At 39.7% G+C, this 23,723-nt stretch overlaps 1 protein-coding gene across 9 annotated transcripts in view; it reads left to right on the forward strand.

Moving 5' to 3' along the window:
* MTA3 (metastasis associated 1 family member 3) overlaps positions 1-23,723 on the forward strand; it is a 212,957-nt gene that overhangs the window by 91,856 nt on the left and 97,378 nt on the right. For all 9 annotated transcript variants that reach the window (XR_003037047.2, NR_198884.1, XM_024998519.2 and 6 more), the window contains exon 4: positions 7,538-7,664. Coding sequence is in view for 7 of the 9 variants with exons in the window: in XM_024998519.2 (XP_024854287.1) it covers positions 7,538-7,664 (127 nt within the window). In the remaining 2 variants the exon portion in view is untranslated. The remainder of the gene's footprint in view (positions 1-7,537; positions 7,665-23,723) is intronic.

A 23,723-nucleotide genomic window follows, 5' to 3' on the forward strand; every position in this document is an offset into this window, starting at 1 on the left:
ACATAGTTTTTCCATTTATTTAGGTGTCTTTAAAATTTCTTGTAAGAATGTTTTGTCATTTTTAGCATATGAGTTTTATCTTTTGTTAAATATATTCCTATTTTTTTTCCCTTTTGATGTTATTGTAAATGAAATATTCTTAGTTTCAGTCTGAATTGTTCTGTGCTATTGATGAAACTATCATTGATGTTTGTTTATTGATCATTTGCTTCTAGATTGCCAAATCTTTTCTTTTTTTCTTTAATATTTATATATTTATTTGGCTGCCTGGGATCTTCCTTCTTTAGTTGTGGCATGTGGGATCTTTCACTTCAGTTCAGTCACTCAGTCGTGTCCTACTCTTTGCGACCCCATGAAGCGCAGCACACCAGGCCTCCCTGTCCATCACCAACTCGTGGAGTTTACCCAAACTCATGTCCATTGAGTTGGTGATGCCATCCAACCATCTCATCCTCTGTTGTCCCTTTCTCCTCCTGCCTTCAATCTTTCCTAACATCAGGGTCTTTTCAAATGAGTCAACTCTTCACATCAGTTGGCCAAAATATTGGAGTTTCAGCTTCACCATCAGTCCTTCCAATGAACACTCAGGACTGGTTTCCTTTAGGATGGACTGGTTGGATCTCCTTGCAGTCCAAGGGACTCTCAAGAGTCTTCTCCAACACCACAGTTCAAAAGCATCAATTCTTCAGTACTCAGCTTTCTTTATAGTCCAACTTTCACATCCATACATGACTACTGGCAAAACCATAGCCTTCACTAGATGGACCTTTGTTGACAAAGTAATGTCTCTGCTTTTTAATATGTGGGATCTTTAGTTACAGGCATATGAAGAAGCTCCCAGTTGCAGCATGTGGGATCCAGTTCCCTGACCGGGGGTTGAATCCAAGTCCCCTGCATTGGAAGTGTGGAGTCCTAGCCACTGGGCTACCAGGGAAGTCCCTGCCAAATCTTTTCTTTCTCTTCATTCACATAGTTCTCTGAAAGCTCAACTGTCATAAAAATCCTTCTAATTTTATTCAACTTGCCTCTTCTTTTTTTTTTTCTTGCCAGGCAGGCTTGAGTTGCATCAATACTGAGCTATTTTCAGTCAAATAATATGCCTTCAAACATTTTGGTACTTCTTAAATGTGTCTCTAGACAAAATTTTAACCACCTGCTTTTCTGTATGTTCTGTACCAGCTCACATCATCATTGTGGGCTGATAGTTCATTAAAATGGGGACCTGAGGATGTTTGTTTGAGAATAACCTGTGGAAAACTCTCCTCCTACCTGCCCGCGCCACACCCCCCATCCTAACTAGCATGTAGAAATTATAATTTTGATTAGTTATGAAAAATACCCAGTTCAGGCAAACAAAGTGAAAGTCACTCAGGCGTGTCCAACTCTTTGTGACCCCATGACTATACAGTCCGTGGAATTCTCCAGGCCAGAATACTGGAGAAGGTAGCCTTTCCCTTCTCCAGGGGATCTTCCCAACATAGGGATCGAACCCAGGTCCCCTGCATTGCAGGCGGATTCTTTACCAGCTGAGCCACAAGGAAAACCCCAAAATACTGGAGTGGGTAGCTTATCCCTTCTCCAGGGGATCTTCCTAACCCAGGAATTGAACCGGGATCTCCTGCATTGCAGGCGGATTCTTTATCAACTGACCTATCAGGGAAGCCCTTTCAGGAAAAGAACTGAGAATCAGTAATGACTTTTCCTGTCGGGAGCCGCGTTAGGCATTAATGATAAAATGGAGGCACGGACCCAGACCCCTCTCCTCATTCCACAGGCACTGTCCCGGGATGAAGGAGTTAGGACTTGTAATTCTGACTTGTCTTTTCCTCTCCTCGGCTGAGTTGACTGAAAAGGAATATTAAGGTGCTTATTGCTCTTGAGAGGACCATGAGAAGGCACAAAGCCTTCTGCGGCTGTGCTCAGAGAATAATTCATAAAGTTAATCATTGACATTTGTTTAAGGACTTTTACAAGAGTGTTCCAGGATGAGCACATAGGCCATAGCTTGAGGCCATAGGAGGGATTGCTGTCTGAAGCCTGTTTGTGAGGAAAATGTTTATGGCAAAAGAGTTTGCTGAATTGAGGTCTAAGGAATAATTAAAATAGTTAGAAGCTAAAGATTCAAGGAATGTTGTAGTGTTAGCATATTCTACTATAGCTTATAGAAATTAGGGACTTTAGAGATATTATTAGCTAGAAGCCCTTTCTAAGAAATAGTGAATTTAGGATACTAGGGGCAAACAGGATGTAGAAAGATAAGAAATAAACTGAGGAATGTGGTATGCAGCCCAGACATTAGCATGAGTTACAGTGTATTCACAAGGACACATGAGAAAAAGTAGATAAGAGAATCGCTGAGGAAGGAACTCCTTTTGAGGGGCAACAGTGATTTATGGAGACAACAAATCTGGGTTAGGGGGAACTGAAAATGTCAAATCTCTGACCTAATGCTTTTGTAAAAGTATAAAAGAGAATCTTAAGCTTGAAATAAATATGCAGTGCAAGAAATATGAATGAGAGGCTGCATTGATACTCGCGGACACCCCTTCAGCCTGATTCCCTGGCTGCTGGAGCTGGACTCCGGCATTTTCCTCGCCTAGGTTCCGACCCTCTTTGTTCAGGTACCTGAATGTGTGTGGCCTCTTGTGGCCCAGTTACGTGTCACATGCCCAGTCTCTAAAGTTTTGCTGTGGAGATTAATCTGTACCCCATACCTGGATGCTCTCTTTCTTCACTACTCAGCTAGTTTAATTTCTTCTCTGACACCTGCTTCCCGGGCATTGTTTCTGCTAGCCTTTCCTAGCCCCTTTCAGGCTGTGTGTGTAGTTAGCCTTGCTGAGCTCTGGGGCCGTGGATTCTTTCTCATCCTGCAGTCTAAAGCTTTGAAATTTGTAGGACCCTTGCTGGGTTGATCTCAGTTAAGTACAGTGATACTTATTTTATAAATAAATAAATTTATATTTATTGTTTGTTAAAGCTTCACACAATCCCTTGGTGTGGTTTCTTTCTGTATTCTGTCTGCAGTTTATGACCCTAGTGCCTCAGTGCCTAATAAACTGCACTGAAGCATTGCCAACTGGTATCAGTCTCTTCTGCTGCTGTACTGTTTATTGTGGGACTTCTACTTTAATAACTTTTAGAAGGTACCAAATTTGATATTCCATCAAGGTTGGTAAATGGTTTTAAAAAATTATAAATGTATTACCATGGACATGGTTTTTTGATGATAATCAGATTTGATCTTTTAAATTTTTTGTTGTCTAAATGTCAGTTTTTGCCATTATGGTTTGCTTAGTGTTTTTAGAATGTTAAAGGATGGGAGTCATTCTTGTTCGGAAGCCAATATAAATATATACAAAAATGTAAATGAAATTTAACTAGCAAACTTGAGAAAATGAGTTTTAGATGCTGTTTTGGTGATTTCTATGTTTGCTTAGGTTAAACTTAAGAAATTTTATTCCTTTTCACCCAATATCAAGAGATTGTACAAGAAAATAAGATTTGCTGTTGTTACCATTATTTGTAGAGCTTGCTGCTATTTTAGCCCTATAGGGTATACATTAGAATTCGGTTAGCTGTGTTTTGTGGAACAACAATTTATCAAGTCCTAATTAGGTGAAGAGTATAATTTCGTATGTGATATTTGCTGGTGCTAATAGTGCCAGTGCAGCGATAACTTCATTGATCTCCACTGGTGAAATGCTATTATACTTGCAAGTAAATGGCTCTTTTAGTGTTGCATTTCTATTTAAGTAGTTAATTATAAAGAACATTCAAAGAATTTTAAATCACATTATTCAGTTTTTGAGCTCAGTGGATCTTTTTCTAAATCAGTTTTTAATTTTTGCAAGTTCATTTTCAATTTAGAGTTTTAAACGTTTGAGGGTAGAAAACATTTGATACTTAGTCTAGTCGTTGCCCTCATACCATTTAAAAGAACAACAGCTAGAGGGTCACATATGATAAAATTTCTTGTGGTCCTGGATCCTTATGTAAGGAATTTGTAAGAAAAGGTTGTGAGGAGCAGAAATATGTTGCTGTTAGTGCGTGTTTTGCCAGTCAGTGTCCAAAAATTAAAGCCTCTGAGGCCACACCTTGGGCTTTACTTCCTGTGAGAGAAGCCAGCCCCGCTTCCTTGACTCTGAGTTTTCAATAGATACACAGTCTGTACTGTTCCCATAGATACACAGTCTGGTCTGGTCCAAGGAAGGCTGCAGAGCATCTGAACCTCTGCAGGTATGCATCCCAACAAACTGGAAGATTCTTAAAGAGACGGGAATACCAGACCATCTTACCTGCCTCCTGCGAAACCGGTATGCAGGTCAAGAAACAACAGTTAGAACCAGGCATGAAATAACTGAGTGGTTCCAAACTTCAGCACCCCAGGCTGCATCACCATCTCCCAGAGTTTGCTCAAACTCATGTCACCATCCATAGTGATTATGGAACCCAAGAAAATAAAGTCTGTCGCTGTTTCATTGTTTCCATATCTATTTGCCGTGAAGTGATGGGACTGGATGCCATCATCTTTGTTTTTTGAATGTTGAGTTTTAAGCCAACTTTTTCACTCTCCTCTTTCACTTTCTCAAGAGGCGCTTCAGTTCCTCTTCGCTTTCTGCCATAAGGATGGTGTCATCTGTATATCTGAGGTTATTGATATTTCTCCCAGTAATCTTAATCCAGCTTGTGCTTCATTCATCCCAGCATTTCTCATGATGTAATCTACATAGAAGTTCAATAAGCAGGGTGACAATATATAGCCTTGACGTATTCCTTTCCCAGTTTGGAACAAGTCCATTGTTCCATGTCCGGTTCTAACTGTTGCTTCTTGACCTGCATACAGGTTTTGTAGGAGACAGGTAAGGTGGTCTGGTATTCCCGTCTCTTTAGGAATTTTCCACAGTTTATTGCGATCCAGACAGTCAAAGACTTTAGAGTAATCGATGAAGAGAAGTAGATGTTTTTCCTGGGATTCTCTTGCTTTTTCTGTGATCCAATGGATGTCTGTATTCCTAACACTAGACATCAGAAATGAAAAAAAATGGTAAAGAAGTTCATATTTATGGGTATAATAATACATGCATTGATGATGAAGCAGCAGCAGTATGATTCCTTATAGTAGCTTCCTGTGATTGTGACTGCTTCACAGGAACCTAGCCTATACTTAGGGCAAGTACGCTATTGGAAACATTGTTGCATTAAAAAAAAAAAATCACTTATCTGTGATAATATGCTTATGAATAGTTTTTCCAAATACAGGAGAGAGGCATAAGTGTTAGTCACTCGGTCGTATCTGACTCTTTGTAGCCACGAGGCTCCTCTGTCCATAGGCAAGAATATTGGAGTGGGTAGTCATTCCCTTCTCCAGGGAATCTTCTCGACCCAGGGATCAAACCTGGTTCTTCTGCATTGCAGGCAGATTCTTTACAGTCTGAGCCACCAGGGAGGCCCCTGCTGCTGCTGCTAAGTCAAGTCAGTCATGTCCGACTCTGTGTGACCCCATAGACGTCAGCCCACCAGGCTCCGCCGTCCCTGGGATTCTCCAGGCAAGAGCACTGAAGTGGGTTGCCATTTCCTTCTCCAATGCATGAAAGTGAAAAATGAAAGTGAAGTCAGTCAGTCGTGTCCGACTCTTAGCGACCCCATGGACTGTAGCCTACCAGGCTCCTCCTTCCATGGGATTTTCCAGGCAAGAGTACTGGAGTGGGGTGCCATTTCCTTCTCCGAGTGTAGCATAATTAATGGTAATGTAATTCTTTGAAAGGAATGTTGTAAAATGCTAAGAAAACTAACATAGTATTAATTTTTATTAAATATCACTCACCTCATGCCTGTGTAAGGTTAGACTAGTATCTGCATGTTTTATGAATTGATGAACGCTTTTATTAATTTTCTTGATTGATTGATTTACTTTAATTAATTGTTTATTTTTGGCTAGTTCTTTGTTTCTATGCGAGGGCTTTCTCTAGGTGCAGCAAGTGGGGACCACTCTGTAGCTGCGGTGCCAGGGCTTCCCTGCCCTTGCGGGGCTTCTCTTGTGGAGCACAGGTTCTAGGGCCTGTGGGCTTCCTGGTTGCAGAGCGTGGGCTCTGTAGTTGTGACACTTGGGCTTAGTTACCCTGTGGCATGTGAGATTTTCTTGGAGCAAGTGAACCTGTGTTTCCTGCATTGGCAGGCGGATTCTTTACTGCTGAGCCACCAGGGAAGTCCTTACTTGATATTTCTAAGCTACAGGGTTCATCTGTAAATATTTTCAATTGTTGCAAACCTCCAGAAAATTTCCAGTATATTGTATTTAAGTCTAGATAAAAGTGGACCCGTTAAGTTCAAGCTCATGTTGTTCAAAGGTGAACTTGGTTCAGTGAATGCAAGTTTGACCTTACTCTGCTTTCAGAGTTGACAGTTGACCGTGTAGTTCTAGGTTGACTGTCATGTCTCCTCTTGGATGGCGTTGCTCTGTCATCTTAGCATGCGGTATTGCTGTTCATCTGTGATTCCAGCGCAGATTCTGGTTTCTTTGGTGTGCTTATACTTCGTTCCTGTAAATGGTGGTAGTCTTCTCATGGCATTACTTAAAAAAAAAGTTAAGTATGCTGGTAATTCAGTCAGGACACTCGTTCTTACTGGACACTTAGTAAGGGGAAATTTTCTTGAATCATTTCTTTGGTAAGTCTTTCCTTCTCTCCCTTCTCCCCTCCCTGCACCACTCCCCCTCCACACACACCCAAAAGACATAAGAGAGTCTGTTTTCTTTATTGTTTCTTTCTGGAACTTTTATTAGTTGGATGTTGGACCACATGAATTCTTCTTTAATTTTTTAATTGGTTTTCAGTTGTCTTAATTTTGGGGAGATTTCATTAGTGTTGTCTTCTAATTCTTCTATTAGTTTTTTTTTTATTTGTGTTATCAAATTTGAAATGTGTTAACACTTTGTTTTCTGATTATACTATTTTTAAATGGAGTATTCTGGGATTCAGTTATTGTATTATAGACAGACTTTTGATGCTTTTCTCCTGCTTTTTTGATCTCACCCCACTTTTCCCTTCTCACAATACTTGGTAGCTTCAAGGATTGAGTCAGTACATGCTCTGTGCTACACTTCTCCATAGCATCCCTTTCTGTACACACATAGATTGTCACTTCCTCCTCGTGACTGTGTGTAGTTTATTTTTTTTAACATCTCCTTTCTATCTTCTAAAACTGTTATTGTTGAGAATCTTCCATTGTTGCTTCATTTTTTATTGTCATTGAAATGTTGGTATATTTTCATTGCTATTTTGGTGTGATTTCTTGGGGGAAGAAAGATACATAAGATATATGCATTGTTTCACCTGCCATCTTAAAATTGGAGTTCTTCCTTTGAGGCCTAGGTAACTAAATGTTATGGTTGTAATTCATATTGCAAGTTAAATGTGTAAGTTTAAAATCAAATTAATTTGAACAAAATATTGAATTAAAGCCTGATTCAGTCTATCTTAATAACCAAAATAGATAATACAGTTTGTAATAATGCCTTTTTTGAATTTTATTTGTGTAGAAGAAATTGAGGAAGAATCTGAAACAACAGTTGAGGCTGACTTGACCGATAAACAGAAACATCAGTTGAAACATAGGGAACTCTTTTTGTCGCGCCAATACGAATCTCTGCCCGCAACACATATCAGGTAAGAACTGTTTAGAAGTTGGTCTGATGTTTTGAGTAATACTATGACAATTGAAAGAAACAAAACTAAAACAACCTTTGGGAAGCATTTTCCAAACTCAACAATCTTGCTCAAATCAGTTCACTAAGGGCTTCATTATGTAGTCTTATCTTGAAAATTTATAGTTTATATTAGCATTTTAAAGCCCTGCACATGTTATGCAGTCAGGTAACCATGTTGGCTTTTTAATCTGGACTTTTCCAATCGTTTAAGTTATCTATTAGCATCTTGCAGAACAGTGTCCAGCAGACACCATTTTGGGAAATGCTGGTCTTCTCCAGATTCCTAGAAAAAAATATAGTTATTAGGGTCCAAGAACTAGAATCCAAGATCTGGTTCCCAGACAAGTGTCTCTTGACTTTGTAGGATACAGGACCTTTTATTTATTTATTTTGGAGGGCCTCTGGGATGAAAACTTTCTATTCTTTACTGCTCACTCACTTGCATCTGCTCTGGGCATTGATGGAATGAAAAGTGAAATTCAGTCCCTGGTTTGTATTTGGGGAGAATGGTGGTTGGTCTTTTCATCTGCTGGTGGTAAGATTTAGGCATAGATGAAGGTCTTTTTAAGTGTTGTCTGCAGTAGGTGCATCTTAGAGGTATAACAGAATGTTTGAACTCAGAAAACAGGCAGTTACTGACTCTCAGTGTCAGAAAGCTTCAGAAGGAGTTGGCATTTACTCAGCCTTTGAGAGATTAGGGGGCATCTTTCAGGTAAAAGGAAACAGGTGAGCATGGGTGTGGGCAGGGAGCAGCTTGTGCCCAGGGCGGTGGGTGTAGGGGGATGCGGTGTTTTTGTCCCCTTGTGTTAAAGAAGTTCCTTCAACTTTTGTTCACAATCTTTATTCTTTTATTCAGCCCTTCACTAGTTATGCTTGTCTTTAAAGCTGTTTATATATGGAAATAAAACGTAATAGCTTTATTTAAAAAAATTGTCCCTTCCTCTTTAGTCCTGAATGTCGATATTGTATCTAAGTGTCTTCTTCGGGCTCAAACACATTTGGAGAATTCCTGAAACTCTGGTTTGGTCTTCACAACACTCCATAATTCCCCTGACCTTTGTTTATCTTGTACTTCTCTTTTCAGAAATGGACGCAGAGATCTTCTAAGACAGGAAATGTATGACTAGATACATACTAGATGAAAAGATACTAGAATCTCTTTTTTCCAAATCTTTTCAGAGAGCTTGATTCTCCTCAATAGTTAACATCATATATAATTTCTTTTTTTTTTAGTTTTTTTAGGGAGCACTGTGCTTAGATTGGTGAGAGTTAGTATTAATATGTTCTGTGTGACTTAGGGTCCTTTGTTAGAAAAGATAATCAGGCCAGATAATGTGGGAACAGTCATTTAACCTAAAAATAGGGGTATTTCAAAAAATAGGAAAGTAAGTTACTTTTTGCTGAAAGAGATGAAACATGAATACATATTTTACAATTTTCTTAAAGATACAGGTAACTAATAAATGCTGAAGAGCCATATGCATTTATCATTTAATTGGAAGAAGCTAGAATATAAAGATTCATTTTAAGCTCAAGAAGTTATGTGGCCAGTCATAAGACTCTTGCCAGAATGAGAATCTGACAAATGGTTTTAAAAATGTATCCAAAACACACAAGTATATTTTTAATTTACCCTCCTGATAGCTTGGAATCTGTTTATAAGAAATGTTGGTTTCCTTTAACAGATTGCTTGGAATGGAAAAACTAGTGAAGTATTTTTCATCTTTCACAAAGACTGAGAGAGTATATTACAGTGGAATTATCAAGACATCCCTTTGTTGAACATGGAAATTACATAGACTACACGATCATTCAGTCATGTTGAACACATTTTCTGAATATATTCTCAGTTAGGGAGCTCACTAACTGCTTGATTAAAAAAAAACAAGGTCCCCAGCTTGTAAACTTAAGGAATTTACCCTGTGCCATTCTTTTGAATTATGAGGAAGAGATATAGACATTTGAGGCATTTGTTTTTGGATTTTTTTTGTTCTCAGAGTTGAGAGGTTGTAGTGTTTTCTCACCTTTGGCTCTCATTTTCAAACAGCTGAATGAAATTAGGGGCAGTCTCTGGCCAGAGCACGACACCGTGCTAACCAGCCCTCATGTTGATGTAGAGCAAGTGCACTTTGGAGTGGTCTTGACATTTTGCTAATATTGAAGTCATACCCTATCTGTTGTGCTGTAACAGGAGAAAATTACTGAAGTCCCATTGTTCTTTGGCAGCACAGAGGGGTAATTTGATGAATACTGGCTTTTTATTCTCAGAGACATTATCGAGTGCCCAGAATCTCCTTGGTGCTGTGTGGAACAGAGGAGAAAACCTGACTGAGGCATTCCTAAGGTCTTTTTTAGTTTTTGTGATCTATAACATTAACCAGATGCTACAGACTTCCAAAGTGGCCGGAAGAGACGACTTTTCAGGACTTCTTTTCATTTCAATGAAAGAGAATGAATAGGACCAGGACAGTTCTGGGTGGAGTTAGCGATTCACCTTTTGTTTGTGAGATAGGTGGGGTTTGAACATGAGAAGTCCTTTGGAACATTATTTGGGGAGTGAAGGCCAGAGACAGCATGCTTCCTGCATAGTGCCTTAGGTCACTAATAATAGATTGTATGCTGCATGGGTTATATAAAGCACTGTAAAATGTATTTTTATGCTAGTTAGACCCATCATAGTGTGTGGGTGTGTGGGGTGTGTGTGTGTGTAAAATACTGTGTTCAGTTATATACAGTCCATGTTTATTGAACTTGGCTTTTAAAAATTGTAATATTTATTGAGCCTTTATGATAAGTGTGATTCCATTTGCTTTACATGTATTTTATTTGATCTTCATGATGAGTTTGTAATGTGTGTATCAGAGATAGAAAGCTACATTTTAGTAGCTTGTTGGGTAGATAGGCTCTTTAATTTCCTATTTCTTTTTTCACATAATGTTTTTTGTTTACTCAAGTTGAATGGTCAGAATTGCATTAAAAACTGAGTGAAGCATATAAACTATACTGTTATACAGTGTTAGGATATAAATAGTGACTGGGAACTAGCGACTTGATTGAGTGCCTAAGTTTGTGGATGTGTCTTGCATTTGGTCCAGTGTCACTTTTTCCTTACCTTGAAAGCACAAAGCTTATTTTTTTTAAAAGCTAATTACAGCATTGTATATGTAGTGATTAATACCACTTCTCTGCCTCTAGGGTAGCCAGTTAGTCATATTTAATTAGTACTAATCCTTTCCTGCTTGCCAACCTTGGGATCTGGGTCACAGCCTTTGAAGTCATGCTTCATTGTGTCTTAAAAGGATTTTGTTAGCTACCTGTTGATTATTGGCTCCACCGTGTCCTGTCATAAGGGCTTTTGGACTGGATGATTTCTCCAAGTCTTGTTATGAGCAGTGAGTAGTGATAGAGCAACCATTATATCTGTGTCGTTAGACCTGGCCCTTGCTCAGAACATCACTGGTGAGGATCCTGCCTTCCTCATTGCTTAACCTTGACAAAATCCAGAGAAATTCTTACAGAACCTAAATTTAGTGTCAGTAGTAGGTCTTCAGGGCTTCCCTGGTGGCTCAGTTGTTAAAGAACCTGCCTGCAATGAGGGAGACCTGAGTTTGATCCCTGGGTTGGGAAGATCCCCAGGAGGAGGGCATGGCAACCCACTCCAGAATTCTTGCCTGGAGAACAGGCTGGGGGCTGAGATCCATGGGGTCCCGAAGAAGAGTCAGACACAGACACGACTTGGTGACTAAGCACGGGATAGCGCAGTAGGTCTTAAAGATAGAGATGCACATAGTGTCAAGCTGTCTCTTAATGACAGGGTGCTTCAGAGAAAACCTTACATTCTTTTTCCTCTTAAACAATTTTTAGCTTGGGATTCCAGAATGTGATTATGGTTATCTCCATCCTCACCATCATTGCGCCATAGAAGACTGGCTACAGCCACAGTTTATAATGAACTTTTCTTGGTTCAAGCAATGCTATGTTGCTTCTGCATTCTCACCTCCAAAATAAGGAGCTTTCTTAACTCAGTTAAAAAAGTATGTTAAGCAGCTGTTAAAAATCTTGAGTTTTATGTGTAATGTGTCTAGGTTCTTCACATCAGACATCATCTTGGAGTGTAAGACTCTAGAAACTCATTATCTCTTTTCTTTCTCCTGCTTGCTGTGGAACACAGTACCCAGTAGTCAGTCAGACTTTGAAGTTTTCATAGTTTTCATTTAATTTTATTTTTGTCCTTTAAGTAAATAAAAATCATCAACAGAATAATCTTCTCTCAAGTACTCCTAACCTTAAATGAAGTTTTAGGTTGTGTGCCTTTCTCTGTTTGTGAAAATTAAAGATTGATGTATGGAATCCCAGGTTGCTCAGGACTCTGAGGGAAAGTGAGATATTCAGAGTGAACATCGAGCTTTTATATGCAGGGCTAGGCTGAGCATAGGAAGTCTATTCTGTATACATATTATTCGTCACCAAACAAAATGAATTTACAAGCCATATATAGCAACCATGAGAAAGGGGGAAATGGAAGAATTTCTAGCCAATAAGAGGTATTTGGGGGGTGGGATACTGAAGTTCTTGTCTTAACACCCAGTGTTGATGAGGACAGGGAAACAGATAACTCTTAGATATTCAACTGTTAGTATAGTCCAAGAAATAAAATTTTAATGTGTGAATATCCTTTGACCGAGCAATTCCACTTTTTGATTTTATCTAACAGAGGCTCTTAGGAAAGGGTGTAGAAATATATATACTGATACGTTCATTGAAGAATTGTTGTGTGTACTGAATTTTAAAGATATTTGTTGCAAATAAATGAGATTTTCATTCCTAAGTATGAGTCTGCATCATAAACGTAAATAGGAACTTGGTATTTGATAGATTTCAGGATTATTTTACTATCAGAAAATGCAAGCAACTTTCATATTTATGCTTTTCTATATTTCTACCTTTTTTGAAGTGAGACCATTTTAGGCATATAATGGAAGAAGTAGTACTTAAAAATTTGTCTATTAGATAGGGAAAATGCCAGTTTTGTGTTCATTTTAACTCCATGCCCTGCCTGACAATCTGGCTGGTTTTAATGAAGACAGAATAGGCAGGAATCTACTAAAAACTAAAATCTTCTTTATCCCCCCTTCCGCAGTAGTAGTAAAGTGGTAACATTGGCTACTGTTATATTAGCTACATTTGATAGCTGACCTATAGATTTAGGGGTACATTTTCCAAATATTTTTTTGCAAAATGCTGTTTCCTTCGACAATTATCGTGTCAATTCACATTCCCATCACAGTACATTATGAATATGCCCATTTTGCTGTTTCTTGAAAAATACTGCATATTAAAATTGAATATTACTACATATTAAAATTGTAAAATAAACTTTTATTGTTTATTTTATGATAATGGAAGAATTATAATTTACTGTTGAAATAGGGGATAAAAACATGAAAAAAGATGCAGACACAAACCCCTGTAATCTCTCCACCCAGCGCACTGACATTTTGGTGTGTCTCCAGTGTGTTTTTCTTTTCTTATCTTGTGTGCGTTCTTTGGGCTTGGACTGTGCATTGTTGGGAGTTTACTGTATGGCAGAGGAGCTACACTCCCCAAGTGCAGCTTCTTCCCTTGTTAAGTGGTGTTTATTCTTCAGTGCTGCTATTGTCATCTTTGCTCTTTCTAGGTTGGTTTGTTTTTAAATATGTGAGAAATATGGTTGGAAAATGAATGATGGAACAGTAGGAGGAGAGGGGGAGGACAGTTAAATAAAGGCTGGAAAAACTCCATTCTTGAGACATTAACAGACATGCCTGATAGGTTTGATATAGCTGAAGTAGTGGAATGAGAGTAACAATACTTTGGGCAACTGCCTGGCTGTCCAGTGGTTAGGAGTTGGTGCTTTCACTGCTATAAGTGTGCCTTGCACAACCCCCCCCCCCCGCCCCCCCGCAAAAAAAAGAATACTTTGTCATTCAGAAAGACTGATGCTCATTCAGAAACCAGTCCAAGTGTTACTGTCTTGGACTGGGCAAAGATTTCTCAGGATCATGAAGATATTCTGTTTTCTTGAAGCAGCTCTGTTTTATGTATATGGTGTGAATAGAGGTCAGTTAAAAGCTAAGTTTAAAAAGATACGATTTATAATATCATCAAGCAATATCAAACACCTAGGAATAAATTATAAGAAGGATGTCTTTAAAAGAAAAAGAAAAGGAAAAGATGTATAAAAACTCCACATAGAAACTATGGAGTATTGCTAAAGGAATTAAAGACTTAGTAAAGTAAATGTGTAACAATATGTCTGTTTTTCCCAAGTTGATCTAAAGATTCAATGTAATTCCAAAGAAAAACTTAGCAGGGTCCTGTGTGTGTGTGTGTGTGTGTGTGTGTGTGTGTGTGTAAATTAAGAAGCTGAGTCCAAAATCTGTGGTAATGGAAAGGACCAAGAATATTTCAGAGCATGGTTCGTATTCTTCTGGGTGTCCCCCCATACACATTCAGGAGGGGCCTTGGGAGATCAAAACTGTTTTCATATCAACAATAAGATGTTACTTACCTTTTCCCTGCATTGATTTTGCCAAAACAAAATGATGTGCAAAAGCAATGGTGGGTTAACTGCTGGCACCAAGCCAACTGGAATCAAGTCATTGTCACCAAACTGGACTGTAGTTATCACTGTACTGTATGTAATGCCTTTAAAAAAAATTGAAGAAAAATGTACACAACATATTAAATATTGTATAGTATACAGGGCACATTAAGAGGTCACACATCTTTTTAGTGTTCCATGTACTGAAAGGAGAAGTATGCATGAATCACTTTTGCTGTATATGCAAGCGTGATGGTTATTTTGAGAAAAAAACTCATGGTCTTGTTTGAAATATGAGCTGAACTATTAAATAGCCATCTTTGTCATGGAACACCATGTTTGCCTGAAAAAGCCACTGAGAGATGGACTATGTTTTTTTTTAAGACATGACCATTTGGTGGATGTTTTTTGAAAATGAAGTAAACTAGTCACTCATGTGAAAACATAGTTGTCTGTTAAGCCAGACATTGAAGAGATTTGTACAACTGTAAAATAATGCCACTGTTCTCATTAATTTTGGAGGGGAAAATATAGTAATTAATAGCAAATATTTGCTAATGTGTAATATTTATTTTATTTTAAATTAGTTGATGTTAAATTTTAAATTTTAATATCTATCTAAGGTAAATATTGATAGATATAACCCACAAAGAAAGAAGTTCTTTGAAGTCCTCAATAATTTTTAGAAATATGAAGAGATCTTGAGATCTAAAAGTTTGAGAATCATGATAAAGTCAGTCTTTAAGAATAAAAATTTTAGAGGCTTATATCATTTGATATTAAGACACTTGTATAGCTACAGTCAGAGAAGGCAATGGTGACCCACTCCAGTACTTTTGCTTGGAAAATCCCATGGATGGAGGAACCTGGTGGGCTGAGGTCCATGTGGTGGCGAGGAGTCAGACACGACTGAGCGACTTAACTTTCACTCTTCACTTTCATGCATTGGAGAAGGCAATGGCAACCCACTCCAGTGTTCTTGCCTGGAGAATCCCAGGGACGGGGGAGCCTGGTAGGCTGCCATCTATGGGGTCGCACAGAGGTGGACACGACTGGAGCGACTCAGCAGCAGCAGCGTAGCTACAGTAATTAATGTAGGATAGTATGGGTAAGTGGATTGTGAAATAAACCAGTGGGGTAGAATAGAAAAGCCAGAACAGACTTGCATATGTAGCACAAGTTGATAATTTGATGAAAGCTCCATTGCAATGTGGGCTTCCCTGGTGGCTCAGGGGTAAAGAATCCACCTGCAGTGCAGGAGACCCAGGTTCGATGCCTGAGTTGGGAAGATGCTTTGGAGAAGGGAATGGCTACCCAATCCAGTATTCTTTACTGGAGAATTCCCATGGACAGAGGAACCTGGCAGGCTACAGTCAGTCCATGGGACAGTGAAGATTCAGGCACGACTGAGTGACTGCCACACATACACACCTGGAGTTCCATTAATCACAATTTGTATGGAGTAGTGATGTTCTAATTATACTGTTACTTCTTCATATACTAGTTGGAAGGCTTCTGTGCTTTTAGTTATGACTCTTAGTTTTAGTTTTATGTTTTAGTGTATAACAACAGCTGCTGCCGCTGCTGCTAAGTCCCTTCAGTCGTGTCTGACTCTGTGCAACCCCATAGACGGCAGCCCACCAGGCTCCACTGTCCCTGGGATTCTCCAGGCAAGAACACTGGGGTGGGTTGCCATTTCCTTCTCCAATGCATGAAAGTGAAGAGTGAAAGTGAAGTTGCTCAGTCTTGTCGGACCCTCAGCAACCCCATGGACTGCAGCCCACCAGGCTCCTCCGTCCATGGGATTTTCCAGGCATGAGTACTGGAGTGGGGTGCCATTGCCTTCTCTGGTATAACAACAGCAGAGGCTATCAACTTTTATCAGACTCAATCTCTGTTTTACGTATTTCTTTAAACTTCGTATGCTATTGTGGAATGAAATTCATAGATTAGTATTACATATGTGGTACATAATTTGGCTTGGAATTGAATTTTGTTTTGGAGATGACTAACCCCATTGTCCTCAAATATCTATTGTCATTGAAAGTAGTTTATATCGCATAGGTTCTCCACACTCTGCATATTACCCCAATTTCCCTTCATTTAAAGCTTAAAATTCTCTTACCCATTGTATTCTGCAGTTTCAGTGATGACCTTGGTGGTGAGGTGGTTGTGGTGGTTTAGTCGCTAAGTCGTGTCCGACTGTTGCAACCCTATGGAACCTGCCAGGCTCCTCTGTCAATGGGATTCTCCAGGCAAGAATACTGGAGTGGGTTGCCAATTCCTTCTCCAGGGGATCTTCCCAACCTAGGAATCGAACCCAGGTCTCCTGCAACACATGCAGATTCCTTACCAATTGAGCTATGAGGGAATCCCTGGTGGTGAGGTAGATGATTTAAGTTGGAAGACAACTGGCTTTATAGCTGAGCTTTTTTTCCCTAATATTTTATATATATTTTTCTCTTTGCCAGTGGTTTTGGCCTTTTTAAAAATTTAGTACAGCCTTTGTATTATTACTATTTTTTTTCTTGAGATAACAGTGGCATCTAACATTATGTAAGTTTCCTATGTACAATATTCTATTTCTACTTCACTATGCACTAATGCACTTACCACTGAAATTTAATTTCTGTTACCATACAGTTGATTTCCTTTACCCATTTCAGCCTCCCCGGGCCCCTTTCCCTCCGGTAACCACTCTTCTTTTCTCTGTATCCATGTGTTTGGTTTGTTCCTTTATTTTGTTTTTTGTTCATCTGTTTGATTCCACATATGAGTGAAATCTTACAGTATATGTCTTTCTCTAATGTATTTCACTTTCACAGTACCTTCAAAATCCATCCATGTTGTTGCAAATGGCAAGATTTCATCTTTTTTTATGGCTGATTGGTCTTTCCACGTAGCTCAATTGGTAAAGAATCTGCCTGCAATACTAGACACCTGGGTTCTATTCCTGGGTCAGGAAGATCCCCTGGAGAGGAAAATGGCAGCCCACTCCAGTATTCTTGCCTGGAGAACCCCATGGATAGAGGAGGCTGGAGAGCCACAGTCCATAGGGTCTCAACAGTTGGACACGAGTTAGCACTATCTTTCTTTCTTATGGCTGATTAATATTCTGTTGCATATATATCATACATTTTAATCCATTCATTTGGTGATGAGCACTTCAGGTGTTTCCATGTTTTGGCTATTATAAATAATCCTGCAGTGAACAAGGAGTGGGGAATACACATATTTTCAAATTAGTGTTTTTATAATCTGTGGATGAATTCCCAGAAGTGGAATAGCTTGATAACATGGTAATTCTATTGTTAATCTTTGACGAATCAACATACTATTGGGTTGGCCCAAAAGTTCTTTCAGGTTTTTCCATAGCATCTTATGGATAAGTGAACTTTTTTGCCAACCCAAAATGGTAAAGACTGTGCCTGCAATGCAGGAGATCTGGGTTTGATCCCTGGGTCTAGAAGATCCCCTGAAGAAGGGAATGGCTACCCACTCCAGTATTTCTGCCTGAAATTCCATGGACAGAGGAGCCTGGCAGGCTATAGTCAGCCCATGGGGGTTGCAAAGAGTTGAATGTGACTGAGCAATTAACAGTTAATATTTTCCATAGTGGCTGCACAAAATCCCATGAACAGTGCATGCTGCTGCTGCTGCTGCTGCTAAGTCGCTTTAGTCGTGTCCAACTCTGTGCAACCCCATAGACGGCAGCCCATCAGGCTCCACTGTCCCTGGGATTCTCCAGGCAAGAACACTGGAGTGGGTTGCCATTTCCTGAGTCTTCCATGAGGGTTCCCTTTTTTCCACATTCTTGTCAACACTTGTTATTTTTTGCCTTTTTGATAATAGCAGTTCTAGCTCTAGCATGTGTGAGGTGATACCTCATTGTGGTTTTGATTTGTGTTTGCCTAGTAATTAGTGATGTTGAATATCTTTGCATGTGCCTGTTGACCATCTTTATGTCTTCTTTTGAGATTCATCTCCTCTGCCTGGTGTTTAATCAAATTGTTAAGTTTTTTTTGTTTAATTGTTTTTACATTAGACCTCCTAGATTGATTGTCTCCTGTTTTTGTTTTGTTGTTTTGTTTTTTTATTTTTTAAAAAACTTGCTTATTTGTTTTTTGTTTTGAGCCAAATCTTTGAATTTTATCTTCTATCTGGTGGTGTTTTAATTTTGGAAACATTTTTAAATTTTTCAACCTTTTGTCTTCTGCATGTTCCTTTTCATTACATCCTATTTTTGTTTTATGAATGTACTATCCTCACAAATGTTTTTAAACATTCTGATTGTATCTTCAAATTTCTCCTTGTTGTGTAAGTCACCTCTGTTTCCTCTAGTTTCAGGTTTTTTAAAAAAGTTTTTTGTATTTATCTTTTGTTCTGTAATCTTTTTGCAAATATTAGGTGATTCATAGCTGTCTATACTTACATAAAACTAAGGGAATAGCGAGGCTAAACAGGAGCCACATTTATATGGACAGGCTGCTGGTAGACTTCTTTCTGTTAGGCTGTATAATGGGCTTTTCCAGGTTCTGTTCTTAAGACTGGAATTTTCCTTTCTGGTCTCTCTTTCTCTTTGTAAAAGCCCACAGTATTTCCTGGCAGTCTTGATGCTGAAAACTTGGCCTCTGTGTACTGGTGCCAAGTTGAATCTTGGAGACAGAGTTTTGGGTAAGATAGAAAAGAATAGCCTTATTGTTTTGCTAGGCAAAGTGGGGACACAGGGGACTCCTGCCTTCAAAAACTGTGTGTCCCATCCTGGAAGGATCTGACGAGGGGTTTCATGGCAGTGGTTCAAGGACTTCCCTGATGGCTCAGAGGGTAAAGTGTCTGTCTGCAATGCAGGAGACCTGGGTTTGATTCCTGGATTGGGAAGATACCCTGGAGAAGGAAGTGGCAACCCACTCCAGTACTCTTGCCTGGAAAATCCCATGGACGGAGGAGCCTGGTAGGCTGCAGTCCATGGGGTCACAAAGAGTTGGACACGACTGAGTGACAGGACCCGACCAAGGATGGGATTGCTGACAAGTTTAGGATGTGGAGCAGGGCCTACATTCCTTTAATCTGGTTTCAGATAGTCTCTTGATGAGCTGCTCTGATTCCTTTAATCTGGTCTCAGATGGTCTGGGGCTTCCCAGGTGGTAAAGAACCTGCCTGCCTGTGCAGGAGACACAGTTTCTATCCCTGGGTTGGAAAGATCCCCTGGAGGAGGGCCAGGGTCGCAAAGAGCTGCATGTGACTGAAGCAACCTAGCAGGCAGATGGTGTACTCTGGAATGAAGAATGCTGGCATTTTCCATTTTGGGGATTTTAGTTGTGTAAAGAGCTCAAAAGTGATTTGTTACCTATATCCTTTGAGGTGGAACCAGGACCCTGCCCCAAGACTGTGCTATTGTTTCTTGACTGTGCCTCCGTTGTCTGTGTATACCCTTCCTTCACTGATTAGCAACTGTTTGAATCTGCCCTTTGGAACTCAGGGAAGGTCAAGGAGGCTGGAGTCTGTTCCTTCAAACAAGCAACAGGGGACTCAGAGGCTTCTGTTCCCAGGAGCTCTGCAGAGTCCCGCTTTGTTCACTGTCCAGTCCAGGTACTAACTAGGTTCAACCCTGTGTAGCTTCTGAGATCAGATGAGATTGGATGTGTTTTGGGTGATCCTTTCCTAGATAATGGAGAAGGAAATGGCAACCCACTCCAGTACTCTTGCCTGGAACATTCCATGGACTGAGAAGCCTGGTAGGCTACAGCCCATGGGGTCGCAGAGTCGGACAGGACTGAGCAACTTCGCTTCGCTTCCTAGATAAGACTGGAATGTCTTTAGGGCTCTGCTGGGTAGATCCGTTTCGTTTTCCCTAGCATCAGGTCACTGTGCCTGTTTTAGACCTTGTCTCAATTGTTGTTTGTTGTCTGATTGTATTAAGTAAAATAGACCAATGCTATGTTTAATAGTAATAATGTTAAGTGGGCATTTGTGCCTTATTATGATCTTAGTGAAAATATCTCTAGTGTTTTCCTATTAAAGTGCTCATCCTGGGCTTTGGTTTGCTGTGCTCAGTCTGTCTTACCTGTCTATCTTCAAGAATTTTTTGACATCTTTGATGTGCTCATGACCTTCTTATTGTACTGATTTTAGGTTCTTTTGTTTCTAATGCTCTTGCTGTTGTTTTAAAGGCATCTGAGAAAAAAGGAGATAAACCCCTGGGCTTTGCCTGTCATTTATTCATTATTATTGTGAGACTCCAAGTAAAAATACTTTGCAATATTGGAGTTTATCTCCTTGTATGTCTTTGTGAAACTAGTTATGAAATTGTTTTGGAAATGTTTTGTGACTCTGAGTTATTCAACATTAAAAAAATGTTTTCATCCATTTTAAGAGGTGTAATCTGAAAATCTTTTGGTTCATGCTTTACCTTGAGTAGTTAATTTTTGAAGGTAGACTTTTTCTCTAGGTGGTCATACGTATCAGAAACTAATGAACAGAAAACAGTTAGCTATATGAAGAATCTATTTAGAAATAAAATCATATGGGGACTTCCTGGTGGTCCAGTGGTTCTCCTACAGAGGGTGTAAGTTTGATCCCTGATCGGAAAACTCAGATCCGTCATGTGGCGTGGCCAAAAGACAAAAACAAAAGGAAAAAAAAATGTTCCAAAGACTGTAAAACTATAGTTAGTAGTGTTACCAAACAAAATTTGTGTACCCAAAATAGTGGGGTCAAATAAAGGTTCCAGTTTGGAGCAGTGAAAGGTTTATTGTAGGGCCAAGGAAGGATAATGAGCGTGGCTCATGCTCAAAAACCCAGAACTTCCCAGTGGATTGTGGGGAGTTTTATAGCAAAATTTGGGGTGAGGGCTGCAGGGCATACAGTGGTTTTCTTCCGAGTGGTTGATGGTGAGATACCAGTGTTGGGGTCCTTTCATGGACTGGAACCTGGTGGTCCAGAGTCGATGATAAGAAAGTGAAAGAGAGAGCTGGAGGGAGGGGGAGAGAGAGAGAGAAAGAAAGAAAGAAAGAAAGACACGGGGACCCAAGCTCTGATGGAGCAAAGGTGCTTTATTAGCAGAAATGCAGGTGTATATATCTTTCGTAAGATGATTACTCAGCTATTACACAGGATGAAACTTTATCAATAGCCACAATGTGGATAGTCTAATACATACAAGGTCGCTGACGCTGAAAAGAGTCACTGAAGGGAGTTACAGAAAGGAATCCAAGCAGATACTGTTTCTCATGATCTCAGTCCTGAGTGCAGCTCTACTCTTTCCTGGAATAGGAACTGATAAGAAACAGAAAATCCTTGAGGAACAGCACGTAGGAATCCTCCTGTTAAACATTCCCTGACACCAGAGCAGTGCTCCAAGAATCTTGCACTCAGCCTAAAGTTGCCGTCCTCCACATGGGTGTGGGGGACCTTGGTTCCTACAAACGAACTCAAAAATACTCAAAAATATTATTCTATGTATTCCTTGAGGTGGAATCTGGATCCAGGGTTGCACTGTTGTTTCTTGACTGCTCCTCTTCTGATTCTGCATTTCCTCCCTTCCCTGATTAGCTACTATGTGGATGTGTCTTTTAGGATTCAGGGAACCTCAGGGAAACTGAGCCATGCTTGGTTTCAGTAGATGGAGGTTGATGGAAATAGATTGCCATGGTGAATTTATGAATTACTGAGATTGGGCATAGTTACCCAATTTGGATTAATGCTTGGACTAACCTACGATCCAAAACCAGTGAATTTGTTGTCAGGATTAAGGAAAACTGATTTGGCCCTCATTTATAAACTTGAACATTTTGAGGGGAAGGGATACATAATGTATATAGTTCAGAAATAAAAATGTGGGGTAAATAATAAAGTGTTCCTCTTCTATACAGTCCCCAGCTCATAAATGTTCCTAGAATCTTATGTTTATTTCTAGAAACAATGTGTATAGAAGCAATGAGGTATATGTGTTAGTGTCTTTAAGTAGATAGTGAAATAAATTATGACATTGTTATGTTGTGCTTGTCAAGTCATAAAGATGTGTCTCATTCAGTCCAATAGCTGTTTTATATTTCTAATTTATTCTTGTTGTTCAGTTGCTCAGCTGTGTCCGATTCTTTGCAACCCTATGGACTGCAGCATGCCAGGCTTCCCGGTCCTTCACCATCTCTGGGAGCTTGCTCAAATTCGTGGCCAATGAGTTGGCCATCCAACCATCTTGTCTTCTGTTGTCCCCTTCTCCTCCTGCCTTCAGTTTTTCCCAGCATCAGGGTTTTTTCTAATGAGTCAACTCTTCACATCAGATGGCCAAAGTATTGGAGCTTCAGCATCAGTCCTTCTAATGAATATTCAGGATTGATTTCCTTTAGGATTGACTGGTTTGATCTGCTTGCAGTCCAAGGGCCTCTCAAGAGTCTTCTCCAACACCACATTTCAAAAGCATCAATTCTTCAGCACTCAGCTTTCTTTATGGTCCAAATCTTACATCCATACATGACTACTGGAAAAACCATAGCCTTGACTACACAGACCTTTGTTGGCAAAGTAATGTCTCTGCTTTTTAATATGCTGATTAGGTTGGTTGTAGCTTTTCTTCCAGGGAGCAAGTGTCTTTTAATAACATTGCTGCAGTCACCATCTGCAGTGATTTTGGAACCCAAGAAAATAAAGTCTGTCACTATTTCCATTGTTTCCCCATCTATTTGCCATGAAGTCATGGGACCGGATGCCATGATCTTAGTTTTTTGAATATTGACTTTTAAGCCAGCTTTTGCACTCTCATCTTTCACTTTCTTCAAGAGGCTCTTTAGCCTCTTTGCTTTCTCATAAGGGTTGGTGTCATCTGCATATCTACAGTTATTGATATTTCTCCTGGCAATCTTGATACCTGCTTATGCTTCATTTTAGTTCAGTTTAGTCACTCAGTAGTGTCCGACTCTTTGTGACCCCATGGACTGCAGCACACCAGGCTTCCCTGTCCATCACTAACTCCTGGAGCTTACTCAAACTTATGTTCATTGAGTTGGTGATGCCATCCAACCCTCTCATCCTCTGTAGGCCCCTTCTCCTCCCGCCTTCAAACTTTCCCAGCATCCGGGTCTTTTCTAGGGAGTCAGTTCTTCCCATCAGGTGGCCAAAGTTTTGGAGCTTTAGCTTCAGCATCAGTCCTTCCAGTGAATACTCAGGACTGATTTCCTTTAGGATTGACTGGTTGAATCTCCTTCATCTAGCCCGGTATTTCTCATGATGTACTCTGCATATAAGTTAAATAAGTAGGGTGACGTAAAGAACAAGCAGGGTGATAAAGCTGACCGCCAAAGAATTGATGCTTTTGAATTGTGGTGTTGGAGAAGACTCTTGAGAGTCCTTTGGACTGCAAGGAGATACAACCAGTCAATCCTAAAGGAAATAAGTTGGTGATGGACAGGGAAGCTTGTGCAGTCTATGGGGTTGCAA

Source organism: Bos taurus, chromosome 11, assembly GCF_002263795.3.
Source record: "Bos taurus isolate L1 Dominette 01449 registration number 42190680 breed Hereford chromosome 11, ARS-UCD2.0, whole genome shotgun sequence".
Classification (NCBI taxonomy): domain Eukaryota; kingdom Metazoa; phylum Chordata; class Mammalia; order Artiodactyla; family Bovidae; genus Bos; species Bos taurus.